The 17,878-nt window shown below is 39.2% G+C and overlaps 1 protein-coding gene across 1 annotated transcript in view; it reads right to left on the minus strand.

Annotated features, from left to right (window-relative positions):
* Nucleotides 1–1,806: 1,806 nt before the first annotated feature.
* The window catches only part of LOC146816624 (cytochrome P450 2K1-like), a 220,796-nt gene continuing 204,724 nt past the window's right edge, over nt 1,807–17,878 (minus strand). Inside the window, exons 7-9 of the mRNA XM_085610499.1 lie at nt 10,988–11,172; nt 5,522–5,663; nt 1,807–3,216 (exon numbers count right to left, since the gene is read on the minus strand). Coding sequence (XP_085466625.1) covers nt 3,035–3,216; nt 5,522–5,663; nt 10,988–11,172 — 509 coding nt within the window. The 3' untranslated portion in view covers nt 1,807–3,034. The remainder of the gene's footprint in view (nt 3,217–5,521; nt 5,664–10,987; nt 11,173–17,878) is intronic.

Below are 17,878 nucleotides of genomic sequence, written 5' to 3' on the forward strand. Positions count from 1 at the left end.
ATATCCATGATAATGTTGGTCACACCATATCTTGTTGATTCCTGACCATGTACTTTAAGATCATCAAGAACCCAAGTCCAAATTGAAAAAGACAAAATGGGAATAACCAGCCTCACAAATGATGCCATCTAACCCTAGACCTAATGAAAGTGTGCGTGATTGCCAACCAACCAATGTAAGAGAAATTTCTCGACCTTCCAAGTTTCAAATATTTATGTAACCGAAGAGCTCTGACTGTCCAATGTGGCAAATACTGCCCTTCAATGGTACACTCAATGATACACTTCTGCCACAACATTCTGTGTATGCCTCTTTTAGGCACCCTGTCTATGTGCAAAAACCAATAAACTTTTATGATGTTTCACATGTCTTTAGATATTGTAATTAAATAAAAAAGAAAGTAAGCAACTATAGAAATGTTTTCGAAATTTTGCCCTACATCATTTATTTTATTTTTAATAATGATCAAACCATGATCTTGGAAAAAGAAAGAAAAGCCATCAAACAAGTTATTTAAGCTCACTTGGGTATTTTATACTAATTCAGGCTAATCTGAAAATAGTAAAGTTGCAAGTTCTCCAACTAGAGTGTGTGCATCAGAGACAAACTCAGAGACAGAATTGGCTAGACCATTTGTAAAAAGTCAGAAAATAATTGGAGACCAATATGCAGTTCTGTGTGAATAACATAATTAAAGAAATGTCAAATGGTGTTTCACCCCTACCTTCTCACCAAGCTATATAAATTTCCAGTGTGGATCACCCTGATTCTTCAGAAATATCCAACAGCTTAGAGGTAGGAACACTATCAAGGATGTGTTAATGACATTCGGTGCCAAGTATTATCCCCTTTCTAACACCAGTGATTTTTCTGCCAATTACCTGCATTTTCTCATTTGACATTTTAGCCAATGGCTGTCAAAATCGCAATAAATAGTAAAACTGAGGATATCCTTTATAAACCTCTGTGATCTTGGAGCACATATATTAAAACCATGTTTAGGGTTTTAGTTGAAGTAGAGCAAAAGGAGTACAAAACGAATGGCTTAACTATTAATGTATGCCAAGTGGGAGTGGTCTGCTCTTAAAACAGGCAATGACAAAGCAGAGAGGGCAAATGCATGCAGTCTTCGCACATTTGAGCGAGTTACTCTGGATGGAGCCAACAAAACTGGAGAGAGAGGTCGATAGATGTAAAGTAATCCCTGATGTAGTTAAATGCAAGCACTTGAGTGGATGAGGAAGAATGCACTCAAGCAGCCAACAATGTTCAGTGACAATTGAGTAGTCTACTCGGCTGAGCCAAGATTTGATTGACAAGGTCTCAAGTCAATATCTGTAATAGACTGATCGAAGAAAACTATCGATTGGAAAGGGTGACTCAAAGTCCAAGCTGTATACGGTGAGAGTAATAGGAATTGTTGAAAGCTGTGCTGTCAAAAAAACAGGCCTAAAACACTCAGCACCACAAAAGCTGGTTTCAGTAGAAACTGGGCGTTTGTGGACGACATTAACTTAAGGTGGTGCCAGACTGATTCTATGCACCCCCACAGGATATGTTGACCCTTGGACCATCTAGCTTGCAGTTCCACCGTTAGCCCCCCTAAACCTAAAAAGGGAGCAAACAGTTCCGGCAACCATTGAACATGACAACTCTGTACCCTCAGCAACCATGGTGATGGACTTTAAACTTTTTGCTCAGCCACTCGTGCTTTCTTTCGCTCAGAGAAATATACAAAAAATACACGAAGGGGTGTTTTCAATATTTATTGAACCGTAGAGATTCTTGCAAAGAAAATGTGGGCTGCGATGGTTAATTGAAGCAGACAAAAGTTTTAATGAATATCAGAAAAGTGAATTAAACGAATAGTTCCACCATCTTGTTGAGACAACTTATATAAGCATACATGTACAATAATATATAACTATGTAGCGTACTCCTACGATGCCGAACCCTAACCTACATGTCTACGTTACAGATGTATGTTTTGCCAAGAAACACCCTCATGGATGATATAACCCTATTATCTGGTAGGTAAGAGTGTAAGACCCAGTCTTGGTCGTGAACTGGACTCCCCACACAGAGATGTCGGTCAGCTGCCAGGCAAAAACATTGGCATGCAGGTACCCCTCGAAGCCAGCAGAAGTGTCTCCTCTGATTATGTTAGAAAACAGAAGGTTATATACAGAAAGCAGTATCCTTGCTTTGGGCCAGTGTTTGCATTCCACAGATAGCTGCATCGCTATATTGATGTAATAATTAAACACATTTGTGTCACACACATGAGGTCCTTGTGTCTAATGCCAAGGCAGTACAATAGTGTTCTCATGAATTGTTCATTGTCAGCAAGGTCAGCGCTTCCAAGAAACCAGTCCAAGTGTCACATATGCTAATCTGTGTCCGAAGTCAATGTGGCAAAGAGAAGGCAACTTTAGGAAAGGACTGTGTACATGTAAAAATGGCACTAATTCCTACTGGGCCTACCTCTGGCACAGGACAGCAGGGATAGTAGGGTAAATGAGTGCTATTCAAACTACAGATAAAATCCCCTTTGACACAGCCAGCCATCCAGCACTGACATTGTAGAATCAAAATAACCTCAAACTTAACCACAATAGAGGCTTTTGAATGAGGAATATCTATGTGTATTTTTGTGGTTGAGAATTTCTGTATTTGCCCAGGCTTATCAGGGAGGACAGCTTCTCTCAATGGAGGTTTCACTTCCTCTTTCTCACACAGTCCATGAACTCTTTTCAGAACTGATTGAAATTAATATTTTACAGGCATATGTTTGAAGCATTTAAAAAACCACAAATTAATTTTATTTAATTTATTCTAGGAATTATATATAAGAGATGTGCGGAGTTGTCTGTCATAATCATTTACAGATATATATTATGAATATCTCAAGCCCATAAATTGCATACATGCACATTTAGTGGATGGATAAGCAGCAATGGTTAATGGTTTTAGCTATGACAGTATGACAATAATTGAGTCATTCCTCATACATTGACAAGCTATTAAGAATCTTCTAACAGCGTGGAAGTGCACAGATCTCATAAGGCTTGGGGGGTGTAGTGAATCCAACTGCAGGAGACAAATCAATATGAGTTACGCCAGGAGGAAGCCGCAAAGTACACCTTTGAAGAAGACTTGTAAAAAACAAAAACAGCTCCATTCTTGCAAGAGTTAGGCCAATGCAGATTCTTCGACCTATAACAAAAATGATACAATCTATTAAAATATATCAGCATTTTTTAGTCTGAACACAATCTCCTGATTTTAGGCACTTAATATGCCATATATCTTTATTTTCTACATTAGAGTGAAGCTCTTAGTCTATATTATTCTGTGGTTTCAGTTTCTACACAATTTTTTGTCAGACCTCTAAGCATCACAGGCTTCTTCTCACAATTTGTGTCTGTATTTGACTGTCACTAGATTCCCAAAAATCCCCAGCTGAATCCACACAAAATGTATACAATGCGTAATTTTATCCCCCTCCCTTATTCTTGCTAAAGAGGGATCAAAAGTGAACCATCCACAATAACAGGCATGACTGAAACATTTGAGCACTTCATTTTTAAATTCTTATCTTATTTATCATGAAACATATATTTGACATTAAATCATCACTTCATCTACAAAAACTGACAATATTGGGTCGCTTCAGTCAATGTCCACCCTTTCTGCAGATTTAGTGGTATTAAAATAAAGTGCATTTTTTGTGTAAATACACATCTGAAACTTATGACTTTGTGGTTATTTGTCTCTTTACCACAGTCCAGCCCACTGCCTATTCCACAAGAACAGTCGATTCCAGCATACATGCTGTTTTCCCTCAGTTCTGGTTGTGATCATAAATGTCAGCAGAGGATGTGAGCAGAAATAACTTTTTGTGCTATATTAGTTGTGACACAATACGTTGCCGTCGTGGCATTGAAGATTGGTTTGTCTATTGCAGATGCAGGACTTCAAACATAAGACAGAAAATAACTGCTCAGATATAAATAAATCTGGGTTTTTGTATGAGTGGAACTTCTTTGTTGATTGGCAATTTTAGGTGTATTTTGTGTGTGCATTGATGGGTGATTGGATGAATGTAAGAATAGACAACAATCAATGGATTTATGGATGAATGGATGGATGATTGAGTGTGTGGATGGATGAATGGTTGAGAAGTGGACACCATCTGCCTTGCCACAAGGTTTTGTTTCATAGCTGTAGTAAAAAAAAGAAATGTACTGATATTAAAACCCTGCCTGGCTGGCTTTTGACAGAATCAGTAGTCAGCCAGTTTTCTCAACAAGAACAAGGAAAGAAGTCTCCTGAAAGTATCTAGTACCAACACATATATGGACAAAATGACCCTTTTTTGTGGACTCTCACCCACATATCTCTTTGTGGCACAATTGATCATTGAGTCCTCACCAGGTACAACTAAAGGCACCGGGTGGGCTCAACCCCACTTTTGGGTGGAGTAATTTGATTTAGTAGGGGAAAATATCTACAGGGATCTTGGAAATGATACAAATTGACTTTGGATAATTCCCTTATTAGTTAGATGTATTCTTAGGGCCCCCTTGGCAGACTAAAAACTGAACAGAAATGTGCATGGAGTACTAATGGCTACCACGTCCGCTGATCAACATGTTTCAGCTATTGTTTCAGCCACTGGTGTAATTCAGATTTCATCAGGACCATCAAGATTCCTAATGATGATAAATATAAGCATGTTAAGTATTGTTCTTAGTCGTGATGTAAATGCATTCTATTCTATTCTATTCACACACACAAAAGCTTGGTTTGCTGCAGACACAAATTCCCACAGTTTGTTACCCCTCACAGACCACCTGGACAAAAGTTCAAAGTTGCTTGATTTACAAATGTAGTAGGGTACTTGTTTTTACAACTCATATTATAAATAGGTCCACATTATTTTGGTGTCAGGGCCTACTTTCTGTCTCAGTCAGGCCATGAACATGTGAAAAACAGCCACACTGATCTCAGACCATGGACTCCCTCTTGGACATGGGTAACGACCTGCACCCACTTGAATCCTTTCTTCAGTAAACCTGTCTTGTAGAAAGCCAGCCGGCAGTATCACACTGTACTGATCTGATAGCTCTGTATTCAGATTCTTCTACTGCATGAGCGATCATCCACCTAAACAGTTTTCTCTCACTCATAAACGCTTCACAAGTGTCACCCTATCAGATGATCCAAGATTTTGAGGCTCCACTTCAGTTGCTGCTTGGTGCCAGATACCTCTTCAGTTAAATGAGAAATCGTCTAGGATTCAATGCTGTGGTAAAACCATCAAGGATGATATTCATTAGTAATTGAAAAATATCACTCTCACTATAGATTAATCACGTATTAATTCATATATCATATATTGTTTATGCCTACAACAAGCAGCATGCCTCTGTAAGATTTACGACCTCCTGAATACAAGGTAGAAGGTTCACAAACAAGATTTACTAATATGAAACAATATTAATCTGAGAAATAATACCTGCTCCAAAGTTCATTAATGCTTCATTTTTCACAAACTTCCCTTCGGAGTCAAGAAAATGCTGTGGGTTAAACTCTTCAGGCTTTGCAAACTGAGTCTTATCGTAGAGCACAGATTCAAGTAGTGGAATAATGTGAGTACCCTGGGAATTGAAAAAAGATTTTAGGAAAAGTATTTGGTCAAATCAATTCTGAGTTCCACAGTAAAAGTTATGCCCAGATTTGATTCTACGCCTTGACATCCGGTATCCCTAAAGATACTATGGTTATGTGTATGGTTGTTGATTTATCAAAATGCTAGGGATAGTGGAAGTGACATCACAATGACAGTTTACCTATGGATGACATCACAGCAAGTTACCTCACAGGATCTTTGACCTGATGACATTACAGGAAGTGACATCCCATGACCTTTAGCTTGCTGATAGTGTGCGGTGCAATTGTGTCCCTGACTAGTGCATTTAATGCAATTCTGTCCAGTTGTAGGAGGTGGTAATGTCCTGCACATGACATACTCACACTCAAGCTACCCTTATTTGATAGGTATGGCCCTTAGTTTGCTGAAAATTTACCATAGATTGTAATCACAAAAGTTTACATTTCTCGCTGCGACCCTCATATAATCATCACTCAGTCCAATTATTTTCAATAGTAAATTTGAATTGGACCAATAATTCAATATCAAAGGAACTCCCTTTAGTGATTGAGAGCCATGCTTTGTTCCAAATATAGAAATGCACAATTAGTACAAGTTCTTGGCATTTGCTTAGATAAAAAAAAATGCAAAATACAATACACTAAGCACATGCCATTAATCAGTATAAAATATGTTTTATGCTTGACAAATAATATTGAGAAGTTATTTCAAACTGGGGAGCATGGTTAGATTCACAACAGTCTTTATTGCTGCAGCGATTTTTCTATTTATGTGGCATGTATTTTGTCTATTTCACAAAATGCATAGTGCAACTCCCTGAGAATGACATGCTAGCCATCAAGTGATTTATTTAGTTATTATGGCCATTCAAAAAGTATTGTTCTAATGCATTTTGTAAACAGTTATATATTAACCTAAGTTTGAATGAGAACCAGTCCTTCTGAGGAGGTTGAGTATGAGTCTTGCCACTGAGTTCTGTATTATGAGGAATGTCTTCAGCAGGCATGCAGTGATATAAGGACTTTATTAAAATCCCAGGTATACTTTTTACTACTGCTAAAGTTCATGTAGGAGATACCAAACACTTCAGCAGCTCAGCGGAGAAGTATACAAACAGATGTGTTGAACAAGGTATGAATCATACCACTATGAGATTGAACTGTATGCTTTGAAACCTACTTGTATGGATATAAAAAAAAACCAGTGTCTATTTTCATGGCCTTACTAAATGTATGTGTTTTTAAGTGCAGACAAGGAAACAATATTGGGATTTGAGAAGGTTGAGATTAATCATGGACAATTATAGTGAAATACTGTACCAAATGAAAAATTATGCTGTGATTTATGACCATGAACAATATGTTAGGTGTTTGATACACTTCTAAAAGGTGAGACTAAAATTTTGTAATTGCTTTGATTACTACATTTGAAATTGATTAACCCTGAAATACATGTTTTTAAGTTAAATTCTTAATCTAAAGTGTATTTTCAATCTATGTTTAAATATACCTGTGGCTATAGAGTGAGATTATGCAATTTTGAGGAACTGATAGATATTATCATCAACATGTTGGCCTGGGATGTCTTCACATGTAGATATTACATTCTAGTGCATGGAAAATTATAGATAAACAAGAACTAAACTGAAGTCATGTATTACCATTTGATTTATTTCATGACCTGTCTTTAGAATTGATCAAAGCAGTCTTGCAACTTCTCAAAATATAAGACTATAGTAACAAATGTTAAATTGACTATGAGGAATGAAAATTAGAAGCATGTGGTTGCTAGAGGCAGAACACTAAGGGCCTGATTTGGCACTTTTGAGTTTGTTTGCAATTTTGAGTAAGTTTACTACATTTCGGTACTCACAAACTGCACTTTTGCTGTAATTTATACCTTTGTAGTAAGCCCAGCAATACACATGGCCAATTACTGGTACTGCACCACCCTCCCATAGAAAATAATGGAGGTAAGGGCTTTAAATAAAACTGAAAAAGAAATCGTTACATAAAATTAAATTATTCAAAATAGTTAAACATATAAATAAATATACGATATTGTTACAAAATATATAAAATAGCACATATTCTTACATATACAATGCAAACAAGCAGCCAATTTTTTTAAAATGGGAAAATTTAAAGTGCAGAAAAATATTCTGCAAAATTGTTCCTAATAAAGAAAATGTTTCTGTACTTGATAGAACATTTTTCTGCTCTTTAAATGTCTCCCATTTAAAAAAAAAATGGCTGTTTTTTAAAATTATAAATATGGCAATGTGTCTACCAGCCATTGGGAACAAGAGACCTGCTGTGTGTAAATGCAACACTTTGAAATGGGAGAAGATTCAACTGAGGAGTTAACTTTATGTTGATATCGCATGAAATAAAACTCATTGTTTTAATGTTCTCCCTTATCAAATAGCTGGCATATTACTCCCAGTGGCCTGTAGACATGCTGCCATATTTATATCAGGAAAATTCAGTCATTTTTTTAATATGAGGATTTTAAAGTGAAGAAACATGCCTCATGAAACATTATATCTTAATTGGCTTAATGTAAAGTAGAGAAAATCATTAAGACAATGTTTCATAGGCACATTTTACTGCACTTTAAATATCTTCCATTGAAAAGATAATTACTGTATTTTTCAGTTTTGAATATGACACTGAGTCTACCTACCACTGGGAGCAAGATGATGTTTGTAAAATTGATGCTTTTTAAAAAGAGGGAATATCTAAATGAAGAGTTAACTTAATCACTAAGTTAGCTTTTCAGTTAAATTTATATCCTTTAAAGGCATTCAGAAAACACATTTTGTTCTCATGCTCCAAGATTGAGTTGAGAAGGAGTTTTACTTAAGAGTTAAATACCTCTGTGCTTCTGTTCTAAACCTTTGTGACCCACATGGGTCATGAATCTGAGTGGAGCACAGCTCATTTTCATGCTCTGCTATCTGCAGCATGATAATAATGTAAAATAAACATTGCCTTTCCTTAACATTATAAAGAAAATGCAGCCCTTATTTATTGCAGTTCTTAGCTAAAAATGAACTCATGACTGAGAGCTACTCTGATGGTTTCCATGAGGTACTAGTAGTTTGCGGTTGAATGGTTGGAAACACCCGATCTAGACATATCATTGAATTAGAGCTGTACCTCTAACACAGTGGCTTTTATGATATCAATGGTACACTGGCCTACAGAGGACAGAGGGGGGCACTTCGGTCACAACTGTCCTCGAACGAATCCTGTGTTTGACATGCAGGTCTGCTGATGCTGAACTTCCATCCTGCAGAGAGAGATTGCCAATCCTATTCCAGGCTGATTCCCTTGCCCAGCTATCCAGGTCTGGGGGATCAGCCTAACCCAAGAGATTGGACAGAGCGCGCACCCACTATGCTCTTAGAGTAGGGTAGTGATAGCAATATACAGAAATCAGACTGCCATGGTTGGACTTTTTATTCTTTTCACCATGTTTATAATGCTGGTTACATTGCTTTGTTTTATCTGCCTAATAATCACAACTCATTCTTTCTATGCAAGACTACAATTGTTTCAATAAATATATTTAAAACTTTATTCATCTTTCTTGTGTTTACAATGGGCATGCATAAGAAAACAACAAAAGAGGTAATATATGTATGTTTCCACGATTTCCTTGACGATCCGAGTGTCATATTCTAGGTTGCCAAAATCACCTGCCACCTCAGAAAGGTTAGGGGTTCGAGAGAGGCACTGTGAGCTAGCCAGGAATTGGGCCGACTGTCTCTGATGTGTAGATGGACTCAGCCACTTCATTCTAAAGTTCTTTAATCCTAATACACAGTCCTGTCTTTTTTTGTTATTATTATAGTCATGCAAGTTTTCTAGTGGGCATTATAGACAAATTGAAGTATGATCAGTGAGCACCATATTATATTGTAATGCTCATATTTGTATGGGGCTTAGTTTGGGGAAGAAAGCTCTGCCCATCAAAATGGTTGGTATCTGATCCACTGTAATGAATTAAATAATTGTGGGGCAAGCATGGGGGCAGTATTTCCTCTGGAGATATCAAGTACACTTGTGATCATTTTTTCTGTGATTACAATGGAGATCCTATTTGCCTCAGTTCAATAATTTTTCCCCCGATCATCATAGTAGGAAACCGGCAGGGATGGTGTTTTGTTTTGGCTCCAAATGTTCTAATTCTGGTGCTGGTTCCTAACATTCCCCAAAAAATTCTTGGAGTCGTACACAGAGACCCATTTCTTGATATCATGCCATCTTTTTGATTCAAATGATACTTTTCCTTCCAGCGCTTTTGTTTATACACAGATTTAAGTGTCTTGAAGTCTAATTACAATAAGGTTGTACCATTTTCTTTTGGTGCTTGATAACACAATGAAAGTTTTTTCTCATAAATGCCAGCTCTTAAGTATACCAGCTGTATTTCCTTGTCTATGATTGCAAATAGAATTTTCTCGGCTCTTGAATAACAATTTAGTATGATAAGAGGATATATCTGCAGTGCCTAATAGTTGGTCACAGAATAATCTTTCCCAAAATTATTAATAGTCTTAATTAATAGGCCTCCATATTGATTTATCCATTCTTCACAAGGAACTGCTGAATGCTGCATCCAGTTGGGTTTTCTCATATTTTAATGTACTTCTGATTCAGCTGTGCTCATCAAATATTTAGTGTGCTTGCTGCCTAAGCTGATTATGGTCACCTGTGAGAAGTCATCACTTTCTCTGCTATTCATAATTTCATAGGATACAATTTTCTGCATTAAAGATACTAGATTATAATCTAGGAGAGTACCTTTTTTGACCACATATTGTGATGGCCCAGCAAGTATATCTGGGAACATTATACCTTCAAGAATAATCACTGCCTAAATAGCAAGGACCAAAAAATAGGGTAAATAAATAAATATCAATTCTCATTGTCGGGTATCTGCCAAAATAATTGCAAACCATTTATTGGATATGGAGTAAGCCATTTACGGTCCAAAAGTTAAATCAGATCTCTTTTGAGTATGACCTGAACTTTCATTGTCATCATTAATTGATTCTGAATGTGTTCAAGTATAGTGATTTGTACTATTCATTTTCATAGTGAATTTGGAGGAATATAGATATTACACAACACAAAAATTGGAAAATTATTGATTCCAAATATTTTTTTTTCTGAAACCAATCTAAAATCTCAATTGATTTGCATGATTTTGTTTGATGCTTCTAAACTGAGAATAAAACTCACAAATGTCAGACAAAATAGTCTTATTTAGAAATTTTGAAAACTATGAATTCCTTCTTACCTTCGGAATGAAATAACCTTTGAAGTTTGTATCCACAGTGGTCTCACGGGCCAAACCTAACGGCAGAATGTTGCCAAATCTCTGAATCTCATGTATCACGGCATCTGTGTACGGCATAAGCTTACGATGACCAGTATTTGGCTGCTCTGAGCCTATGACTGTGTCAATCTCTTCCTGAACTTTTTCTGATAAAAAACAATACAACCCATTGCAAAACATATAAAGAAACAATTTCACATTTATTTAATAATTACTCCACATTTGGTAGCTTTCCATGCACCTTCATGATTCTCATTACAAGGGCGAAATATTGTGCTATTATTATCCTTCCCTAAAATAGTACACAATGTATGGTTAAACTTAGAATACAAATAATTGCTTGCCACCTAGTCAGTATATATGATGACTGGAGTGTAACAGCTGACCCATCCTTTCTCACATCTTTAATAAATATTCCTTTCAATTGTGTATACTCTGCCACATACATTGATAGGTATTGAATCCCCAAAGATGAACCTCATTAGCATTTGTTATAAATGATTGATTTAAAGTTTATGATTCGTGTCTGATCACATTGTTGCTCAGGATAGAGAGGTCTGCATCACTCAATACTCCCTATATTGCAGACCTCAATGTACTCTTCATCACTCAATGTGATTCACAACAACATTCTGACATATGCTAGACAACTTTGTTTCCACAAGTTACTACATTCATCACAGAGACTGAACGTGCAGGAAATAACAGGGACTTACAGCTGCCAAACGTCCTTCTGCCCCTGCACTATAGGTAAAGAAGCATTCCTAAACTCCATCGAGCTCCTCACATTACCTTCCTCTCTGCAACCCCTTTAACCGCCCCATTTTCTATACAGGTCCATGGACAGAACATATTGGAAAACTATAACCAACTCAAAAACTCAACCATCTAAAACATGCATGCAAACATAAGCACTCATACACACTGCAGTCCTTAGATGCTTCTCTATTTCAGCAAAGAAATCATAAAGAAAACATGACACACCCTTCTCAACCTTATTCAGTTACTTTTGTGCAAGGAATTTACCAGCAGCAGCAGTGAAAATGTATGAGAAAATAGTATTTCTTGCGCTAAGCGCCTGTCACACTGGCATTTCTATGGCTGCAGTCACTCAAAGTGGGGCTCCCAGTCCTCTGCACCACACCGCATTGAAGAGAGGCAGTGTGGAATATAAGCTCAAAGGGGATTAAGGATGTCGAATGGGGGTAGTTCTTTCTGTCCTTACATGAGGCAATACCACAGAAGATGTAGTCGAGGCTAGACTTTACTAAAATGGTTTCTTTCCAGTGACAGTTGCCAATCCAAGATGGAGCTAATCTTTTTTCCTCTGAAGTCATTTCCTTTTTTGATAACTGACAGTGCATATGGTCCCTTATTTTTAATTGCAATGATTTTCCAGTTGCTTCTAGTTTTTGTTCCTAATTTATGCTCTGTCTTGTAGCTGCTTGTATGCCTTAATTTTAAGTTCTGAAAGTCTCTGCTTGGCTGTTTCTCAACCCTGGTGCATGTGCTTTGCTTTTCAGCTCCTACATTGATTTCCCATTTTCAATCAAGAAGTAGGAAGATTGCTGAGCAGGTTATTTGTATCCCTTTGTGGCATTTTCTTCCTAACTGGGAGCCCCCTAAAGACACACTTGACAACTTTCATGTGTATAGTGCATGATGACACCATGGTTACACATCAATAAGCTCAACATGATATAGGATGTCAGCAAGTTAATGCACTTCTGAGGCTACATGTTATGTTATATAGCTTATAGAGCGAGCAGCTGCCCCAGCAAAGGGCCGTCCCGGCGCTAAAACAGCAAGAAGGAGAGCACCACCAGAAGAGGTATAGGGACCTACAGTGAAGAGAAAAGGTGAGTCTTAGTTGCCTTACGGAATGCCAAATAATTTTTTAGACTGCGAATAGACAGTGGGAGAGAGTTCCAAAGTTTGGCGGCCAGTGTGCAGAAGGCACGTCCCCCAGCCCATGCTCTCCTTACCCTAGGAACTACCGCCAAATGTAGGCCCTTCGAACGAAGTTGGCGGGGAGGAATGTAGGGCAAGAGCAGTGTGGCCAGAATGGCCGGGGAAGAGGACTTCCGGATCTTAAACGCGATGCAAAGAGATTTGAATTCAACACGTCTGGCCACCTGCAACCAATGTAGTCGACGAATGGCGGCAGAGGTAGAACAAGTCCTCGGGAGGCCAAGGAGGGCTCTAGCCACCACGTCCTGGACTCTCTGTAATCTTAGGATCTCTGACTTGCTGTTCCCCAAGTAGAGCGAGTTGGCATAATCTAATCTCAACAGGATGGCAGCCTGGATGATGACCTGCCGAGTGGACGGGTCAAAATAACCTAGCAATGGTTTGAGCCAACGCAGAATTCCCATACAGGCCCCCGCCACTTTTTTGGTTTAGGCCTGAAAGCTGAGAGCGGAGTCCACCCAAACACCCAGATTCTTTACTATCTGTTTGGGGGTGGGGACAAAGCCCAAAGGAGTAGGCCACCAATGCTCATTCCATAGCTCGCCATCCCTCCCCACTAACAGGATTTCAGTCTTGCTTGCATTGAGCTGCAGACAGTTGACAGATATCAACTCAGAGATGGCCATAAGATTACTCTGAAACATGCAGGCATCCTGCGCTGAGTTGCCATAAAGTGCCACTACCAACTGAGTATCGTTGGTGTACAATGTCAGTGTCAGGCCACCATTGCTAAGGGTTGAACGTACAGATTGAAAAGCGTAGGGCTCAATGCTAAGCCCTGTGGCACCTCTTGTTGAATAGAATGGATCCGAGAGGAGAAAGGGGGAGCTGACACCTGAAAGGTCCTCTCAGAAAGGAAGGAGACAAACCAGTCGAGAGCTGAACCCGAAATCCCCGCCTCCTCCAGCCATTGCAACAGAATCTGGTGGGAGACCGAATCAAACGCGGCACTGAGGTCTAATAAAATCAGTGCCGACGTGCGTCCCTCATCCAGTGCAGCCCTTAGATGTTCAGTCACTGCTAGGAGGGCTGATTCCATGCTGTGGCCAAGGTGAAAGCCGTTCTGAGAAATGTCCAGAATGTTATTGTCTTCCAGGTAGCCTGTCAAGATGGAATAGAAATGGGACTCAGCAATCTTAGATATCCATGGCAGGAGAGATATGGGATGAAAGGTCTCTAATTTGGTTGTGTCCAGGGAAGGCTTTTTTGACAGGGAAGTCACCCTTGCTTGCTTCCATGTCCTGGGGACAACTGCTCTGGACAGGGACAGGTTGATCGCCTGACACAAAGGAGACAGGAGCATGGGTAAGGAGTTCATAAAATACTCCAGGTTAAGGGGGTCAGCAGGAGAACCTGATTTCACCTTGCTGCATAGCACCCGCAGCTCGTCCTGAGAGATAGATGGAAAGGACGCAAGAGTGTAGGTGGTACAGGGACTGGGTGCTGGGCACAAAGATAGGAAAGCTGTCAGGAAAGAATTGTAGATATTCTCCACCTTTTCCACAAAAAAGGTGGCAAGAGCCTCACATTGCTCGTCTGATGTCATGCGGGGTGCTGGGGGTAGCAATGCCTGTTTAAGATCTTTAAGTATACCAAAGAAACATTTAGCGGGGTTTTTACTGCCCTTGATCTCAACTGCGTAAGAGGCTGCCCAGTCTGACTGGATGGCCCTCTGGTAGTCCTTGACAGCATCCTGATAGTGCCCCATGGCTATCAAATCATATTTACGTCTCCACACCCGTTCCAAACTTTTGCAAATTTTGCGCATGCTGGCAAGCTTATCACTGTACCATGGGCTAGTTTTGGTATTAAGGCACTTGGACCACCTAGCTGGAATGAGCAAGTCTAGTGGCTGATGGATCCAGTCCAACATTGCTTTGTCAGCAGCATCCAGGTCATCCGGTAGGTTAGGGGCATTCGTGGGCATCCTTGGCTTGGTTCTCTCAACCATACCTGTGACCTACTGCAAACCTCCCACACCCTTGGAAAGGACCAGTAACCCTTCTGCTTCTTCAAGCATGACTCTTCTTATGTCATTGTCCTGCCTCCATCTCATGTCAGTACCTTTACCAGCAACCTCAAATCGTTCCAGTAAAATCACAAAAGCACCAATGCCCTAATGAATACAGGTACTCCAAAGACCTCACTGCCATCAATTTCAATATATGTAAACAGAAAAAGAAGCATATACATGATGAGCACACATGGATAAAATCACTCTGCTCAACTTGATCAAGACTCATGATTCAACCAAAGCAAAATACTACACCAACTCGATGAATTAATGAATCATCCAATAGAATCAGAACCCTCTTTAAGACCCTCCATACTTACAATCCATTGACAAATGCAACACCATCATCCTCCCTTCAGCAAAATATTACATAAATTCTAACTTCACATCAAGAGCAGCAGACCAATATTTCCAGGCAATGTTCAGTAATTGCTCTTTCAATCGCTTATCTGTCAAAGACCATACTTATATACTCAAATCCCTCAAGTCACCTGTTATAAAGATGAAGTCATTTCATTCCAAAACCTTCAATAAAGAAACTCTCTTTCAAAATTCAGGCCATTATTTCAAAGGTGTGAGAAAGTGGCTTTTTGTGTGGAAACCCACCTTTCATGCGGAATGATATTTTTGCTTTATACACACTTTTTAACTGCTGTCCATGCCACAGTGTATGTGATCTGACCCTATAACATGCTACAATTGGTTATTCCTGAATTGACCAATTTAACATTTACAGTAAGGCCACAGTATATGGTGCAGAAAAATACACCAGTGGCATTAAAATTGTTAAATATAAACTGTAGACTACATGTTTGCTCCGGGTCGACCTGTGTATCCTGACTCCTGCAGCTTTTAAATCTGTAGGTAAATCTGTCAAAATAACCCATTTTTTAAAAACGACAAAAATACTTTTAAATATTAAATAAGTCATTCCTATGCAGGCCCTTCAGACTACATGGTATGGTGCCTAATATTTGAAAGTGGTACATGCAAGAATTAATGTGGCATGTGCATAAAGTGACTAGCCCTCAAAGCACTGCTAGTGCTATAGATATCTTATGAGAAACACTAAAGTTCAGATTAAATAATAAGCCTATTAATTTTGTTTTGGAATAAACTACAGAGGTGACTAAACCACTATTTGTTATATTTATTAAAAATCCATTTCCCTTTTGGTCTGATTTTTAATAAATGTTTAGGAAAAATAAGTTTTACAAAGTAACACTTGGCCAGCCTGAACCTATGGTGGGATAATTACCATTTACTTGTTATTTGATGGCCCAGACAGTGCTACCCCTTAGTGAGGTGTGAAAATTACTCCCATTACAAAAACAATAGCTTAGGCCTAGAGAGACTGGGTCATAAAATAGGCCTCGGCACCAAAACAAAACAAAAGTAACCCTCATCAGCGAATCATATAGCTAAAGAAGTGCCCCACATTTGCAAATCAGGGCAGTTTTGAACTTGTAAAGACACACTGTATGAACGTTTCACAAGGGATGGGATACTACATGCATTTGTGGCTCCTGTAGGCAATGCGTGGGGTAATACTGTGAAAGTCTACAGACACAATGGCCCACCAGACCATAAATCAAGCCCACAAACAGCCAAACAAATGGCCCAAACACTTACCTGTCAGACCAGCCCTTCTGGCATTTCCAGATTGCTCTTTATGCCAGTCTTATCCTGCTTAGGACTTTTCACAGGAGGATCTGAAAGAGGTATGCTACACATCAGTTCCGGAATGGCAGGTGGGGAGGGTGAGGCCTTCCATTCATAATTAAGTACAAAAGGAGAATCCATGAAGAAAATAATTTTGTTCAGCAGGTCCTCTGTATGCTGTATGGCATCAAGACTATGGAGGGGGTACTATTCACAGAATAATTTGGGTGTATCTAGGACTGCTGATTTTCCTAAATGCACCTCTGGCTGGCACACAAGCTCTATTCAGGGCCAGAAAGATTCCGCTAGGATGGATTTGCCTGAGAATAGTGCAATGCTGAATAGAATGCATGAAGGCAAACAGGATGTGGTACAAACGTGGGAGGGGTTGCCCTGGAAACTTTTTTTCAATGGTTAGGTTGAGTCCAATAGTCACCTCCACACTGTCCAGTGAAACCCACAAACCTGGCATCTCACCCACAACTCATCAGAACACTCTCTTGACCAGCCAAAGAACAGAAGAGGCATAGAACTACTGTTTGATACCTGAGTTGAAAGCAGAAGTGATGGATCTGCTCTCACATGTGCCCATGGCTAAGAAGTGGACTTCAAGGATTATTTGCCTGATCTCCTGTGTGGCTAAAGGGACACCACAATCTGCAAGAGACCTTTTTTCCTGAAGTGCCCAGCTAACCAGTGACATTTGGTAGTGGACCAGATCTTGCTGGTGACCTCTGCTCTGCTGGAGCGAGCCCTAGACCCTAAGTGCTGTCTCTGATGTCCTAGAATCCTTAGAAGTGACCCTGAGGAGCTGCTCCAGAAACTTTGAAAATCTGGGAATTGGAAACCTTTTTGATTTCCAAGATCTCCGAAGCATCAGTGGGACATTGCAGAAAAGGCAGTCAATTTTAAACTGAATTTGTCAGAAACAGCTTTAGGCTTGCCCCATTGGAGGATTTTGAGCCCTATAAAAAAGACATAGGGTTTGATTGCAATATAGGAGAATGGGTTACTCCATCAAATATGTGAGGTTATAATGGAATTGTAATTTGGTGGATGGAATATCCGTCTTATTTGTGATGGAGTAGCCCTATCTGCCAAGATTGTAACCATGCCCTATGTGTGAAAGTAGAAACCTTCACTTGGCGAGGGCTTGAAATGTATCTGACTGATGGTAGGAATTTTCGGCTGCAAAATTTGAATTT

Source organism: Triturus cristatus, chromosome 6, assembly GCF_964204655.1.
Source record: "Triturus cristatus chromosome 6, aTriCri1.1, whole genome shotgun sequence".
Lineage (NCBI taxonomy): Eukaryota > Metazoa > Chordata > Amphibia > Caudata > Salamandridae > Triturus > Triturus cristatus.